This window comes from Anabrus simplex, chromosome 10 (assembly GCF_040414725.1).
Source record: "Anabrus simplex isolate iqAnaSimp1 chromosome 10, ASM4041472v1, whole genome shotgun sequence".
In the NCBI taxonomy this organism is placed as follows: domain Eukaryota; kingdom Metazoa; phylum Arthropoda; class Insecta; order Orthoptera; family Tettigoniidae; genus Anabrus; species Anabrus simplex.
Window position 1 is genome coordinate 33349848 of NC_090274.1, and position 15691 is coordinate 33365538.

At 40.8% G+C, this 15691-nt stretch overlaps 1 protein-coding gene across 2 annotated transcripts in view; it reads right to left on the reverse strand.

The window, feature by feature from the left end:
• LOC136882318 (carboxypeptidase Q) overlaps nucleotides 1-11073 on the reverse strand; it is a 42636-nt gene extending 31563 nt beyond the window's left edge. For both annotated transcript variants that reach the window (XM_067154903.2, XM_067154902.2), the window contains exons 1-2: nucleotides 10526-11073; nucleotides 4818-4968 (exon numbers count right to left, since the gene is read on the reverse strand). In XM_067154903.2, coding sequence (XP_067011004.2) covers nucleotides 4818-4968; nucleotides 10526-10896 — 522 coding nt within the window. In that variant the 5' untranslated portion in view covers nucleotides 10897-11073. The remainder of the gene's footprint in view (nucleotides 1-4817; nucleotides 4969-10525) is intronic.
• Between the last annotated feature and the right edge of the window lie 4618 nt (nucleotides 11074-15691).

Sequence of the window (15691 nt, forward strand, 5' to 3'; positions counted from 1 at the left end):
AGTGCAGTTTAATTGTTTTATGTTATATTTTGTTTTAGAAATGTTATGCGAATAAATGTTTTTGTGTTGTGGACGAATCATCCGAGTTTCAATAGTTTCTTATGGGAAAATTTGCTTTGATATACGAGCGATTTGGATTACGAACATGTTGCCGGAACGAATTATGCTCACAACCCAAGGTTCCACTGTATCAGAAAGGAGTGATTTTTTGTAATTAACTTATTTGCTGGATTACATTTTGGTCCATGGGCTGCAAGAGTAGTGTCGTGTTCGCAGGCATGTAGAGGACTTGTGAATTTGCCTGTCTTCGGAATGTAGATCCTCTTCTTTAGGGTGTCCAGGAGCGTTATCCAGAAGCAGCAAAGCTTTAGGAGGTAAATTGTGGTCTTTTGAAAATCTTGCTTGAACCATTCGGTAAAAACAACTCGGGTAACCCATCCTTTGGTTTGGTTTTTATAGGTGACTGGTGAATGAGATACGTTTTGAAAAGCCATCAGATGCTTGGCTTTTCCTACAACCAGTAACAGAAGTTTGTGTGTGCCAGTGGAATTTGCACAAGGCATGAATGTCAATCTGTCTTTTGACATTTTTCTTCCTGGGACACTTTCTTCGGAAGAGTGTACGAAGGTCTTACACGGTAACATCCTCCAGAATAAACCACTTTCATCCACGTTGTAAACTTGCTCTGGCAGAAGACCTAATTCTTGGATTTTTAATTCAAATTTCTTCTGAAAGGAGTCAATGGCCGAAACATCACTAGACAGTTTTTCTCCCATGACAGTTAAGAAACGAATCCCAAATATTTTCTTCAAATTATCAAGCCAGCCATCACTAGCCTGAAAATCGTCCTTTTTCGTTAATTTTCGTAAAAATATTTTGCCTTGTCACGAAGAATGTCACCTGATAATGGCGTGTGCCTGGCACACTCTTGCATAAACCAAGTGAATAAAGCATTTTCCATTTCAGGACACTCACCTGTTTTCGCTGTCTATCTTCCCTTCAAGTCTCCCTCAGCAGTCCTAACGTACTCCAGGATTTTAACACGGTTGACTTTGATGTCGTAGATTGTAGATCGTCCAACGCTGTAAGTCCATGCTAGGTTTGCCGTGGTTTTTCCTTTGTCAAGTTTAATTATTATCTCTTGTTTTTGACACAAACTTAAAGTCACGTGCTTTCTTTTGGTCGACATTGCAGGTAATACACTAGATAAACACACTACAAAATACAGTACCTACACATACATACAGTACATACTACTGTATACACTAAGTTGTAAACTTGATAACAATGGCGAAAGAGCTAATGGCGGGAAAGCGGCGTACAGAATGAAAAGATGGTGAATGGAAGAGGGAGGGAAGACAATATGATACGTGTTTCCCGAGAGCACCGGATTACCAAACGTGCCAGACTAACCAACCGCCGAATTATCGAGATTGTACTGTAGAGAGAAGGTAGGAGGTATAAAACTTTCGATTTCCTGATAACTGATTAATTTGAATTTGAAAATCTATCCACAGAAGTTGCTAGTTGCCATGACAACCAAGGGAACTACAGCTCCCTCTATGGACCAATAGGTAGTGTGTCTGCCTTCGGGTTCAAACCCGGCAAATGTACCCGAATTTTTGAAGGGCAGAAAAAAATGCATTCGACACTCGTGTCATACGATGTCGTGATGTACAAAATCTGTACTGACACATCTAGTTAAAACTCAACCATAGATCAACCAACAGAGATCTTATTTATTCCGCTAGATGACAAAGGATGTCCAACTCAACCTAAATGGCATCAAATTTAAATGCAGCCACATGGTACATGGGGCCATATGGTTATTTACTTATTTTTTAAAATATGCTTTACCTTGCACCGACACAGATAGGTCTCTTATGTTGACGATAGGATAGGGAAGGTACAGCTCCAGCATCTGCCTTGTGTGAAAATGGGAAAACATGGAAAACCATCTTCAGGGCTGATGACTGTGGACTTCGACCTCACTATCTTCTAATTATTATTATTATTATTATTATTATTATTATTATTATCATCATCATCATCATCATCATCATCCTCATCCTTTCATATATCAGTCCTATAAAAGAACTGTTACGGTCTATACAAAAGATTTGCGTTTTCACGCCGTCTCTTCCTGGGGCGTCCCAGAGATCTCTTCCCACCAGGGCAGTAGTTTATGACTGCTTTGGGGATCCTGCTTCTGTCCATCCTGTTTAGGTGTTCTAACCAATTTCTCTGGTATTCATAGATGTATTCCAATACAGGTCTGCTTTGAAGGTCATTCAGTACTTCTGTATTTCTTGTGTTCCCGTAACTTAGTGACTCCTGCTGTTCGCCGCATGTATTTCATTTCAGCTGTAGTTATTCTTCTCTCATCGCATTTCCTCAGGGTCCACGCTTTACTTCCATAGCAAAGTACAGGTCTTGCCAAGGTTTTGTAGATTCTTGTATGGGTGTGTTTTTTAAGTAATGATGGTCTAAAAACTTTATTGATGATTCCCAACATCTGTTGAATTTGGAGATTTTCTCGGGTATGTCCATTTCATTTAAAGTTAAAAACTTCATAACTGATCCGTATTGAACAAATAGTAACAATGTTAAAAAAGGAAAAATGTTCCACCTTTTCAATACAATAACACTGTTGCACGAATCAATGTAGCAACATATTTAATTTAATTTATTAAGGGACCGGTTTCGACATCTGTCCATGTCATCGTCAGCCTACACAAAAAATGGCAAGAAGTTAACACAATGGTAGCACCTATGACACTTTTCTTGAATTACAAATAGAAGTTCATGTAGAGGTTCTTGAGCACTCTTGCTACTCTTGCTGATCTGGAGGTTAAAAAGATGTGTAGACTGATGATGACATGGACAGATGTCAAAACCGGTCCCTTAATAAATTAAATATGTTGCTACATTGATTCGTGCAACAGTGTTATTGTATTGAAAAGGTGGAACATTTTTCCTTTTTTAACATTGTTATGTCCATTTCATCAAAGAAAGACAGTTTGTAGCTGAGGTATTTAAAATCATTTACTCTTTCCAAAATATTGTTATTTAAGCAGATCTTGCTTCTTACTGGTTCCTTGCCAAAGAAAGCCATTATCTTAGTTTTCTCAGGGGACATTTCCACTGAGTACTTTTCTGAGACTAGGTTTAGGTTATACATTGAACGCTGTAAATCATCTCCTGAGGTGGCGACCAACATTAAGTCATCTGCAAATAATATTGTGTCCAGCTGTAGATTTCTGTTAATGCGGATGGAACCATGTCTTGTTTCTCTAAATTCTCATATGAGAGCGTTCATATAGATTATGAACAGGAGAGGGGAAAGACTACAACCCTGTCTTACTCCTGTGTTTACTGTTTTCCACTCTGATAATGTATCGTTGACCTTTACGGAAATCAGGTTATGTTTGTAAAAGTGGTGGTTGTTGTTGTTATTATTATTTCACTGTTGTTCATAGTTTACACGGATCATCTACTGAAAGGTATTAAGTGGCAGGGAGAGATTCAGTTAGGTGGAAATGTAGTAAGCAGTTTGACCTACGCTGATAACGTGGTCTTAATGGCAGACTCTGTTGAAAGTTTGCAGTCTAGTATCTTGGAACTTGGAAATAGGTGCAATAAGTATGGTACGAAAATTAGCTTTTTGAAGACTATGTTGATGTCTGTAGGCAAGAAATACAAGGGAACTGGATGTCATATTGGGGATACAAAGCTGTAACAGGTAGAGAATTTCAAGTATTTAAGATGTGTGTTCTCCCAGGATGGTAATATAGTAAGCGAGATTGAATTAGGTGCAGTAAAGCTGTAAGAAGGACAAAACTATATTTCTGACCAACTTAGCTTTACGGGAGTGAAAGCTGGGCGGACTCAGGATATCCTATTCATAAGCTAGAAGTAACTGACATGAAAGTAGCAAGAAAAATTGTGGGTACAAAGAAGTGGGAACAATGGCAGGAGGGTGTTCAGAATGAGGAGATAAAGGCTAAGTTGGGAATGAACTCTATGGATGAAATTGTACACGTAAACCATCTTCGGTGGTGGGGTCATGTGAGGCGAATGGAGAAGGACAGGTTACCTAGGAGAATAATGGACTCTGTTATGGGTGGTAAGAGAAGTGGAGGGAGACCCAGTCAACGATGGTTAGACTCAGTTTCTACAGATTTAAAGATAAGAGGTATAGAACTAATCGAGGCCAATGAACTAGTTACAAATTGAGAATTGTGGTAGCAGTTAGTAAATTCAAAGAGGCTAGCAGACCGAACGCTGGAAGGCATAACAGTCTATAATGAAGATGTATGATGTGTTTTTTATTTTTTATTTTTTGCTAGGGGCTTTACGTCGCACCGACACAGATAGGTCTTATGGCGACGATGGGATAGGAAAGGCCTAGGAGTTGGAAGGAAGCGGCCGTGGCCTTAATTAAGGTACAGCCCCAGCATTTGCCTGGTGTGAAAATGGGAAACCACGGAAAACCATTTTCAGGGCTGCCGATAGTGGGATTCGAACCTACTATCTCCCGGATACAAGCTCACAGCCGCGCGCCTCTACGCGCACGGCCAACTCGCCCGGTTTTTTTAATTATTATTATTGTCATTATTATCATCATTATCATCATCATCATTATTACTATCATCATCATTATTACCACCACTGAGTCCTTCTAGTGGAAGAAGTGACCTAGATCATAAAAAATTAAGGTATAAGAAACAATGTAGAAGATTTAGTTATGCAATTTTCAGATTAGGAAGATGAGAAAGGAAGAAATCTGCATGCAACTGGTGTTTGTGCTATCTCACCTGATCAGCTTTAGCCTTGAGCTCATCAAAGCTGCGAACGACAACGACCTGTGCAGTAATGCCTTCTGGTAGTGTTCCAATGCTTCCTCCTAGACCAAGCATGGCCAGCTTGTAGACTCGTGGATGCATGAGAGTAGCACTCTCTCTTCCTCTGAGAAAAAAAAAAATAAAAATCACAATACAGTAAACACAGACTGAAAGAAGAAAGGCAACAACCTGTTCATGTTATTTCTGGATACTGAAATGGCATGCTTTAGAAAGTCCAGATGCTGTACAGGGACTGTACAAGCTGTGTAGAAGTGTAGAAGTTGGAATGGACCAAGAGTGGAGTCCAACAGAGCAGTGCACTGCCCCCACTATTGATCATCACACAGTCCTCCTCAGCAATGGCCGAGATCTCAGAAGAGCTTCCTGAGGACATCCGAGGTACTTACCATCTCACCAGAGAAGGCAAGGTCGGAGCTGTGGAAGAAGAAGGCTCGGGGAACGGATGTCAGAAGCTGAGCAGTTACCACCTCGATATAATGAAAGCTGGCTGGTGTGGAAGTCCCTGAACAGAATACGATCAGGAGTGGGAAGATCCAGGGATAACTTGAAGAAATGGGGGTTCAAGCACAAGTGATACATGCAGACAAGAACAAACCACGAGCCACATGCTTCAGTGTCCTCTGTGCCAACATCTTGCACATAGGATGATCTCCTACAAGCCACTCCGAGTGCATTGGACATTGCAAAATACTGGCATATGAAGATCTCGCATGTTATGTTAGGTATACTTCAAACTGACTTATACATGAACCGCTCAATGTGGAGTGCCGTACACTTCACGTCAACCCCCTAACGCTTTCTGTTGCAGAGTGACGTGCATTGAATGTGCGTAGCAGCTTCTGCTTTGTGCTTCTATCTAGCAAACAGTTCTTGAACTACTACAAATGAAATGACATACACCTAGACAAAGCATCGAGCTTCATTTCATGTGTATATCTATTGAGTCTTTATCGATTATGTATGATATATTGCGTCTGAAAAAGCAACAAGTTCTGTTGTTGACACCATTCCAGCTCAATATTTTTCATGATCGTGGATGCAAAAATTAATGATATTTTAGCAAATGATGATACAGAAAGTTTTGTTTTGTTAAACAAGGACTAGGATATAGAATATGAGGGTAAAAGCAGTGATCATGACAGCGATGTTGCTTGTGATATGCGGGAAAATATTGTCCATAATGTTATCAATAGTGGGTTCATTTGGGAAGACATGGATAATTACAGAGGGCAAAGAGGAAAAATCACAACAGATTATGGACCTCGGAATACTGCAAAGAATTGCTTATATCCTATGAAAAATTTTCAGTACTTTTTTTACTGTCGAGTTTGTAAAGATGGTATAGAACAGGCAGACATTTATGCTCAACATCATATGCGGTCACAGGGTATGTTATTTCTGTTCTGATAGAGGGTAAATTAATGGGTGCCAGGTACTGTGTAGGAAATGTACATGGTTTTTGTAGTTTATATGTTAATAAGCATAGTATAGAAACCTATATTGAGACGTTATTTCTCAAAAAACTGGGAACTAGCTACTCCTATATTTGGTTCAGCCATATTCCTTGTTCGATTTGAAAGCATTACAAGATTTTTCCACTGCACTGACCTTAGGTAATTCTGGTAAATTATTCTGTTTGAACCGTTTTGTCAGTTATGCTTGATTAACTAAAAGCATGCATTCATAGCATGCTTGGTGCTATACTCCTCCCACAGCACAGGGTAGCCAGGTAGTGACAGTCCTCCCACACTGAGAGGTTAACTGTAAATATGTATGTTTTTAACTCAATAATAATGGATGATATAATGAAGAGCATTACGGAAATATCAAGTGAACTCAATACAGTTGCCTTTGCTGATGATAAGATCTATGTCCGCCTTGTCAATACTATTTGATCTTTACCAGTGATTTTCAGTGGTGTATTAGATTTAAGTTAATAAGCATCAAAATCAAACCATAATGGTTAAAATAATAAACGCGGGCATGTGGAAAGCCAAGTTCCAGGAGCTCAACCTCAAGATCAGCAAGACTAAGATGCTGGTATGATGGTGGTGGCAGTGAACAGAAATGGCTGACTGGCAACCATCAAACTAACAGACCACCAGTTGGAGAGTGTGAACGGTTTCATTTACCTCAGCAGTATAGTCTCGAGAGACAACTTAGCCACAAGAGCCTAACAACAACAGGGTGCAAAACAGTTCCCTCTTCTATCAACAAGTGAGAACCCTTCTTTGGGATGTAAGATTCCAGCAATGTTTAACGGCTTCTTCATACCAACCTTGACCTACAGTTTTGAAACATGAAAGACTGCACACATCAGAGATGCAGATCCAGAATATCAGAATGGAGAAATTAAGAAATGAGGAGATGAGGCAGGAAACTGTGACTATGACATCTCTACTAGACAGAGTCAGAACAGTCCAACTACAGGAAGAGAATGGAGCCTACAAAAACAGTCTGAGTGGATGAAGGAGATGAAAAAGGAAAATGCCAGGTTGGAAGACCTAGACGTGCCTGGATGTATATGGTCAAGACTGATATTGCAGCCAGGAAAAGGACACTGGATGGTGTCATGAAGAGCTGTTTATTTCATATATGGTCCTATGTTGTCAAACAAATGACGTAAACATATAGGAATGTTATCAATTGACTTCTGCAGGAAATTCTGAGGTACATTTCCAAGGATAACTCTGTTTTTCTCCTCTAATTCGTCCAGAGTGCGTGGCTTTGTTCGGTACACTTCTTCTTTGGTCCAACCCCACAAAAAGAAGTTGCATTTTTCAGCAAGACGGAGCACCACCTCATTTTTCCTTATTCGTTCGTGACTGGCTGGATGAACACTTTCCAGGACGTTGGCTAGGACGGCAAGGACCGCATGAGCGGCCTGCTACAAATCCCGACCTAACCCCTAGTGACTTCTTTTTGTGGGTTTGGGCCAAAGAAGAAGTGACCAAACAAAGCCACACACTCTGGACGAATTAGAGGAGAGAATCAGAGTTGTCCTCTGAAATGTACCTCAGAATTTATTTCCTGCAACCACAACCACGACGACGTAAACATATAGGTATGTTATCAATTAACTTCGGCAGGAATTTATTTATTGCTATTTGCTTTACGTCGCACTGACACAGATAGGCCTTATGGCCACAATGGAACACGAAAGGCCTAGGAATGGGAAGGAAGTGGCCATGGCCTCAATTAAGGTACAGCCCAAGCATTTGCCTGCTGTGAAAATGGAAAACCACCTTCAGGGCTGCCGACAGTGGGGTTCGTACCCACTATCTCCCACATGCAAGCTCACAGCTGCGCGCCCCTAACCGCACAGCCATCTCACCCAGTAGGACATTTCACTGTTTTCTTTTTCAGGTAGTTTATAAAATTATTACTCAAAATTCGTTTCAGCAGACTGAGTCGAAACTGAAAAGAGAGGGCTTCAGATATTACAAACAAACAAACAAACAAACAAACAAACAAACAAACAAACAAACAAAAAAGACGACCTATTTTGGTCAAGTTATTCTGCAAATCGCAAGAAACAAGGTCTGTTTCAAACAAAAAGAGAGAACCACACAAGAGGGTATTAGCAGAGGAGAAGCTTCCCCAAATATTCAAGCAAGAAAATGGATATCAACCCAAGGAAATGTTCATGCTGAGTGGCCAAGGAGTGTTGCATTTCACAGAGATCGGCATTATGGGGGTTGAAAATGCTACACTTTTATCCTTACAGAGTGTCACTGGTACATTAGTTAACATGATGGGATGCACCTGCCCACGTAAATTTCTGTCTGTAATGCTGCAACCTATCCGTGATGGATTTGTAGATCCTCTTCTCCTTATTTCCACTGAAGTGGGTACGGGTATGTGAGTTCCATGAATTCAAGATATTGGGAATCTGTCTGTTTTCAGACCTACTTTGTTAGGCCTATATGGACTCAGGCTATCTTATTCAAAAGTTGTAAGTAACAGACAAAGTAATGAGAACGATTGCTGGTACAAACAAGTGGAGATGATGATGATCATGATGATGATGATGATGATGATGATGTTTGTTGTTTACAGGAGCCTAAAATGAGCTTGTTAGCTGCAGTCGCTTAAGTGCGGCCAGTATCCAGTATTCGGGAGATTGTGGGTTCGAACCCCACTGTCGGCAACTCTGAAGATGGTTTTCCATGGTTTTCCATTTTCACACTGGGCAAATGCTGGGGCTGTACCTTAATTAAGGCCACGGCTGCTTCCTTCCCACTCCTAGCCCCTTCCTGCCCCATTGTCGCCATAAGAACTATCTATGTCGGTGCGACGTAAAGCAAATAACAAAAGAAAGTGCCTAAGAGCTAGGTTATCAGCCCCTAATGGTACAAGGTGAACGAAATGAAATGATAATTAAAACTTCAAAATGAATTCACTGACCAGGCCTAGAATCTAAAACAGATGATGAAAAAATGATCATGAATCCAAAACAATCAGTGGATCCAATTCAAAATGCCTTCTTTTCTGAGATGATGCTCATTATAAAAAGTGGTCCAAAATCCTGGTCACTGGCCCCTCATAATAGTAGAGTAGGCTACTAATCACTAGTAAAGCAGAACCATGGTGTTCGTCCTGTAGTGATACTAATCACAGAGGCAACGTAGACCCATGGTGTTTCTCATATAGGCCCTAGTGGTACTAGTCATAGGTAATGCAGACCCATTCTGAACACAGTGGAACCAACACATTCCAGCACAGCATACGGCAACTTTTCTCACATGGGCATTAGTCCGCGCAGCCAAGTGCCCACCTTGGTGGGATACACACGATGGTGCTAAGCATAGGCTCACGCCGAGACCTGTGCTGTTCTTCACGTAAAGGTACATTCCTGCATACCATAGATCCATGATGTTCCTCACATTATGGTACTAATCGCAAGTAAAGGTGACCCATGGTGTTCCGCACCTAATGGTACTAATCAAGTAGTCTCATGGTTCTAATTTCATCATCCTTTCGTCGCCCCTTTTAGTTGCCTCTTACGACCGGCAGGTGATACCATGGGTATATTCTTTGTCAGCGTTCCCCACCCACAGGAGGTACAAACAAGTAGAAACAACGTCAGGAGGTCCTCAGAACGAGTAAAATGAAGACTAAGTTAGGTAGGACTCAATGGATGAAGCTGTGGGAATTAACAGACTCTGGTGGGGTGGGGCCATGTGAGATGATTATTTGATCATGTTTTACGTCGCACTAACACATCGAAGGTTTTTGGCGACGGAGGCATAGAAAAGTGCTAGGATTGGGAAGGTAGCGACCATGGCCTTGATTAAGGTACAGCCCCAGCATTTGCCTGGTGTGATAATGAGAAACCACAAAAACCATATTCTGAGCTGCCGATGGTGGGATTCGAACCTACGATCTCGTGCGAGACAAATGGAGGAGGATAGGGATTCACAGAAGTTTACAGACTGAATGCTTAAAGGCGCAGAGGTGCCTGAATTTTGTCCCGCAGGAGTTCTTTTTACGTGCCAATAAATATACCGAAACGGCGCTGACGTATTTCAGCACCTTCAAATATCACCGTACTGAGCAAGATCATACCTGCCAACTCAGGCTCAGAAAGCCGAACGACATAAGCTATAGGCCTATACATTTTAAAATAAGTCAAATAAGCTTACAAAAATCTTACTTACCTAACCCAATGAGGTACCAGCACATCTTCTCCATGCACGTTCTCCAGACCGTATCGTTTGGATTCGTTCAGCATAAAATCAATTGCATTTTCCAAATTTTGTGAGCCTGCTATTCTAGAGCCAAATTTATCTACAAAATAAGCTAAACTTTTCCATGTTCTACCTTTAAATCTTCCATTAATTACAGACCGGATAATTTTGTTAACCACAGGAGAATAGCCCTGGATTTCTTTCCTCATAACTGGAGCAACAGCTCCTGTGCACTCCGCCGATGAAGTGTCGATTTCATTATGTATAATTACATTAGACTGAGATTTACAGACGAACAACACTACAAATATACAACACAAAATACAAGTTCCGAAAGACATGTTGTAAATTAAAGTTTAAGCAGAGAACGACCACAATACAATACCCTCCCTGTCTTATAAGAAAATTCTAGTTATGAATGCTCCAGAACCTGATCACCTACTGACTGCAACTGACCTCGGAAAACATTTCCTCAGATTTTGTTGACAATTTAGATCGTTCTTCCCCCCATAACCTACTCAAACTCACGTGCAGTACTGTTGTCAAATGGCCAGGTCCAGGATTGGCTGGCGCTAGTGCCCAACATCACAATCCGGCGCTCCGTTCGACAGATCAGCTGATCAAGATACACAGCGCACCAGCCCAGCATCTTTTGATCTTTGTCAGCGCTGTAGTCCAGAGAAGTAGCCCTGTACTGTCGATAATGAAAATACGATGAACTATGCTATGCGCTGGCGCCCTAAGCGAATTCAGCGTATGTGCACAATACTTGTTTTGAGACACCGTTACTGACATTTTAGCAGATACGTCGGTTAACTTAGGGAAATGCAAAATACTCCATTTCGACTATGTTTTTAAGTCTTAATAAACCGCGATTTTGTGACACACATCAAACAAAATACGGGTAATATCTCGAGCTTGGATGTACCGGTACGTACGTTAATTTGGCTATGAAAAATCGTCATTGTGTACAGAAAATATATCTTTGTTGCTAGTTGCGTCTTGAAATGGGAGAGGCGCAATTGCCCTGAACCACCCTCAAAACCCATGGGGTATATTTATGTCAAAAATTTAAATTTTGCAAATATCTACGTTAAATTCGCAGCGCGGCCCTCATATTTTCTTTGTGGAGAAGTCGTTTTTCAGGATTATTTATGCAATATATTGTCCGTATGCTGTTGTATATCGCTGAGGAATTTTTGTAAGAAAGTGATACCCCCCCTTATGTTTATGCTGAGAACGAGTCAAGCTTCTGTTAAACGTTATTTCGGTTACATAAAATAGACCATTTTAAACTCTCTTACTTTATCATGCAAACACTTAATTTCTCTTTTCAAGATGTAGATTTCTGAAATTATGAAAACAAATCACGAAGAAAAACTTAGTAGGTACATTACAAAGTGCAATAACTTGCTTGCATGAGTTCATGTTCTTGAAGTTGCCTCTCTATGAGGTACCGTAGGTCTTTAGCAGTGCTGGGCCTTCTTTCACCTAGTCTTCCTCCTGTGGGTGAGGGTGGTAGAATAACATCCACAGTATTTCCTGCCTGTCATAAGAGGCAACTAAAAGGGACCCCAGGGGCTCTCAACTTGGGAGGATTGTGGGTTGGCGACTACGGGGCCCTTAGCTGAGTCCCGGCATTGCTTTCAACTTACTTGTGCCATTCTACTCACTTTCATTTATCCTTATTTTCTTTTTTTGACCTCCCTTGGTCAACTCTTAGTGTTTTTTGAACCCCAACACTATTAGAGCATTCGACGGCTAGGTCTTTCATTTTCACGCCCTTCCTGGCCCTGATATCTTAATTTTTTGAAGTGTCAGATCACTTCCATTTTTACCCTCTGATTAATGTTATTTAGAGGATGACTGCCTAGTTGTACTTCCTCTTAAAAAAATAATCACCACCACCAGTTGCCTAGTCAGTTGCAATCAAATTTGCTGGAAAATCTTCTAAAGTTGGTCTATTTATTGATATAAATATCAGGGATGATACAGCCAATGGCGGATATAAATACATATATGTAAAGTGATTCTATTTCTCTCATCACCAAACAGGTCCGGCTCCATGGCTATACGGTTAGAGTTTACAGGTGTGCATTTACTTCTGCCTTGCAGACAAACTCACTAGGGGTTGCTTGTGTATTAAAAAATCAACAATCTTTTATTTTATGACTTTCTGACTAACTAACTGGAGTGGTGTAAACTTTAAATAGTTAAGGTAAAATAAATAAAACGTTGTTTACCACAGAGAATTCGTGAGCCAGGATATCCCTAAGATTGACGTCTGGCAGTAGCTACAGTAATCGTACAGCTTTGCATATACCAATGCGTAAAACATTCAAAACTTTTAACATTTTGACTGATTCAAATAAATTTTGATGAATAATTTTAAAATATTTTTCTGGTAACAATCATTTTTGGAACAAAAAGCAATCATATTTAAAAGAAGTAATAAATTGTGCATTTAAGGGTTAAGGCCAGGGTCACTTTCTTATCATTCCTTGCCCTTTCCTATCTCATCGTGACCATGAGACCTATCTGTGTCGGTGTGACGTAAAGCAGAGCATTTTATGTAATACTGTTATTGCAAAAAATATCTCCCCTGGGCACATGGCCTTAAACTCATGGTAAGTCCTAAAAAATGAAATGGCGTATGGCTTTTAGTGCCGGGAGTGTCCGAGGACAACTTTGGCTTGCTAGGTGCAGGTTTTTTGATTTGATTCCCCATAGGCGACCTGTGCGTCGTGATGAGGATGTAATGATGATGAAGACGACATGTATACCCAGCCCCCGTGTCAGCAAAATTAACCAATTATGGTTAAAATTCCCAACCCCGCTGGGAATCGAACCCGGGACTCCTGTAGCCAAAGGCCAGCACGCTAACCATTTAGCCAAGGAGCTGGACGGCTAAGTCCTAAATTAACATGAATGGTGCTCTGCTGACTTTTCATAAATGTGGGACGGTGGTGTAGAAAAATTTTCGCTCATAAAATGTTAATACCGTAAATCTTCTTTATAGACTTTTAACATTCAATCTGCAAGCTCTGTGTATGAACTAGGCATCTCCACAATCCTCCATTAACACATTCACTCCCATATCTGACTTAAGGCGGATAACAATTCACCAGTTCCTTAAGGCGTTTGGTGAGAAAAATATCAAGTTTCAAAGTTCAGTATGCATTTAGAATCTTAGGTTTACCAATAATTCCTATTTGGAGCTAATACATTAACACTCATATGTGATGTAGTTTGCCATAATGCAATGTACATACAAATTTTTGCCATTACTACGCTAAGCTATTAACATTCAAAGATCGATCATTACTGCCTACTGGCCATGGTTACATATTGCAAGGCGCAAGTATACTTCCATGGCCGTAGGTCAATAATGTCTTTGGGGTTGAGCCAAAGGTACTCCTAAAGCCTTTGGTAACGTGATGGGGAGGGCCTACAGTAAATAAACGGTGGCTGGTACGCGTGCATGTTGACAGGGTGGAAGTCGGTTATGTAATAAACCCCCCGCCAAAAAAAACAAGGCATCATTGATATATGTGTCTGATTGATTGTGTGAAGAATGTCCACAGAAAACATTATATATGGAAGTTGCTAGGAAATGGCTGGGAGTGAACGTGTTAACAATTAGATCTGTAGCCTCATTTCATTCCAAATTCTTATCTTTGGAAAATTAAAAACAGAGTCTAAACAATGTCGCCTTGGTTTCTCTTTGTTTCTCTTGTCCTCTACGGCCAACTCCAGTATTCTCCTAGGTGACCTATCCTCCATTCACCTCACACAACACCCAACCCTTGAGGCCTGTTCAAACGCACATCTTCATCCATACAGCTCATTCCTAATTTAGCCTCCATAACATTTTCGTAAGTGCCTATCTGCCGATGTTCCCGCTTGTTAGTGCCAGTGTTCATTCTCGTTGCTTCCACAGTATGAATAAGATATTCTGAGCCGACCTAGGTGCACACGTTTTGGCAAAATCGTCCTGAGAGCTCAGTTCTTTCTTGCAGAACAGCACTAACACCCTGAACTAGGTTTATTACACTTTAATTCGATCTCCTAAACACCTGAAATGATCTACTAGCATACAGCATACAGCTAGCATACAGTACAGTCCTCTTACGTCTCTTCTCAACATACATCACTTTAGTCTTAGTCCGGCTCCATGGCTAAATGGTTAGCGTGCTGGCCTTCTGTCCAGGCAGTCCCAGGTTCAATTCTTAGTAGGTCGGGGATTATAACCTTAATAGGTTAATTCTGATGGCTTGGGGGTTGGGTGTGTGTTTGTCTCAAGCATTAAAAATCATCCTAGGTAGGGCCCCATCCTCACAGACGTGCAGGTCGCCTCGCCGTTGTTATTATTATTACTTTAATCTTAAAAAAGCACATACTCATATCACATTTATTACATTCTTTTCAAGCTCTAAGATATTACATTGCAAGCTTTCAGCACAATCTTTTAATAACATGAAATTGTGCCACCGCTGACTGCCTATCACACTCATGTTTTCTGATCATGAAGGGGTTCCTCATGGAACAGATTAAGTTTCTTGACACTCCCATGTGGGCTGGCAACCATGGCGCCCCTTGCTATTTACTACAATTCCACTCAACTAAATCCCTCCTGGCCATTTGTACCTTTCATCAAATAATCTGTGCATACTGTGAACAACGTTGTCTTTGCTGGCAAGACCTAGTGTTTGCAGTGCACTATATCATCGGATATGGGATTTAACAAATTTGGCTGATAGCAGAGCTGTTGAGGTCCAAGCCAGCCTCTGGGCTGAGCACTCAACATACATACGCACCATGTACAATAAGGATGAATGGTTACAGCCTTATCTAACCCCTGTAACTACTTTGAACCAGGAAATCATTCTACCATCAACTCTGACTGTGGCCTGATTATCAATAAAAATGGCTTTGATGGCCAATAACAACATCTCCAAACCCCATAATCCCTCAATTGATACTTTATCATATGCTTTCCTCTCGTAGCAATTTTTTAAATTACATGGTGCATACTGAAAATCTGGACTTGGAAGACCCTCTGTAATCAATTAATCAATCACCACTGATCTGCAATTAGGGCTGTCACCCAGGTGGTAGATTCCCCTCTCAGTTTTT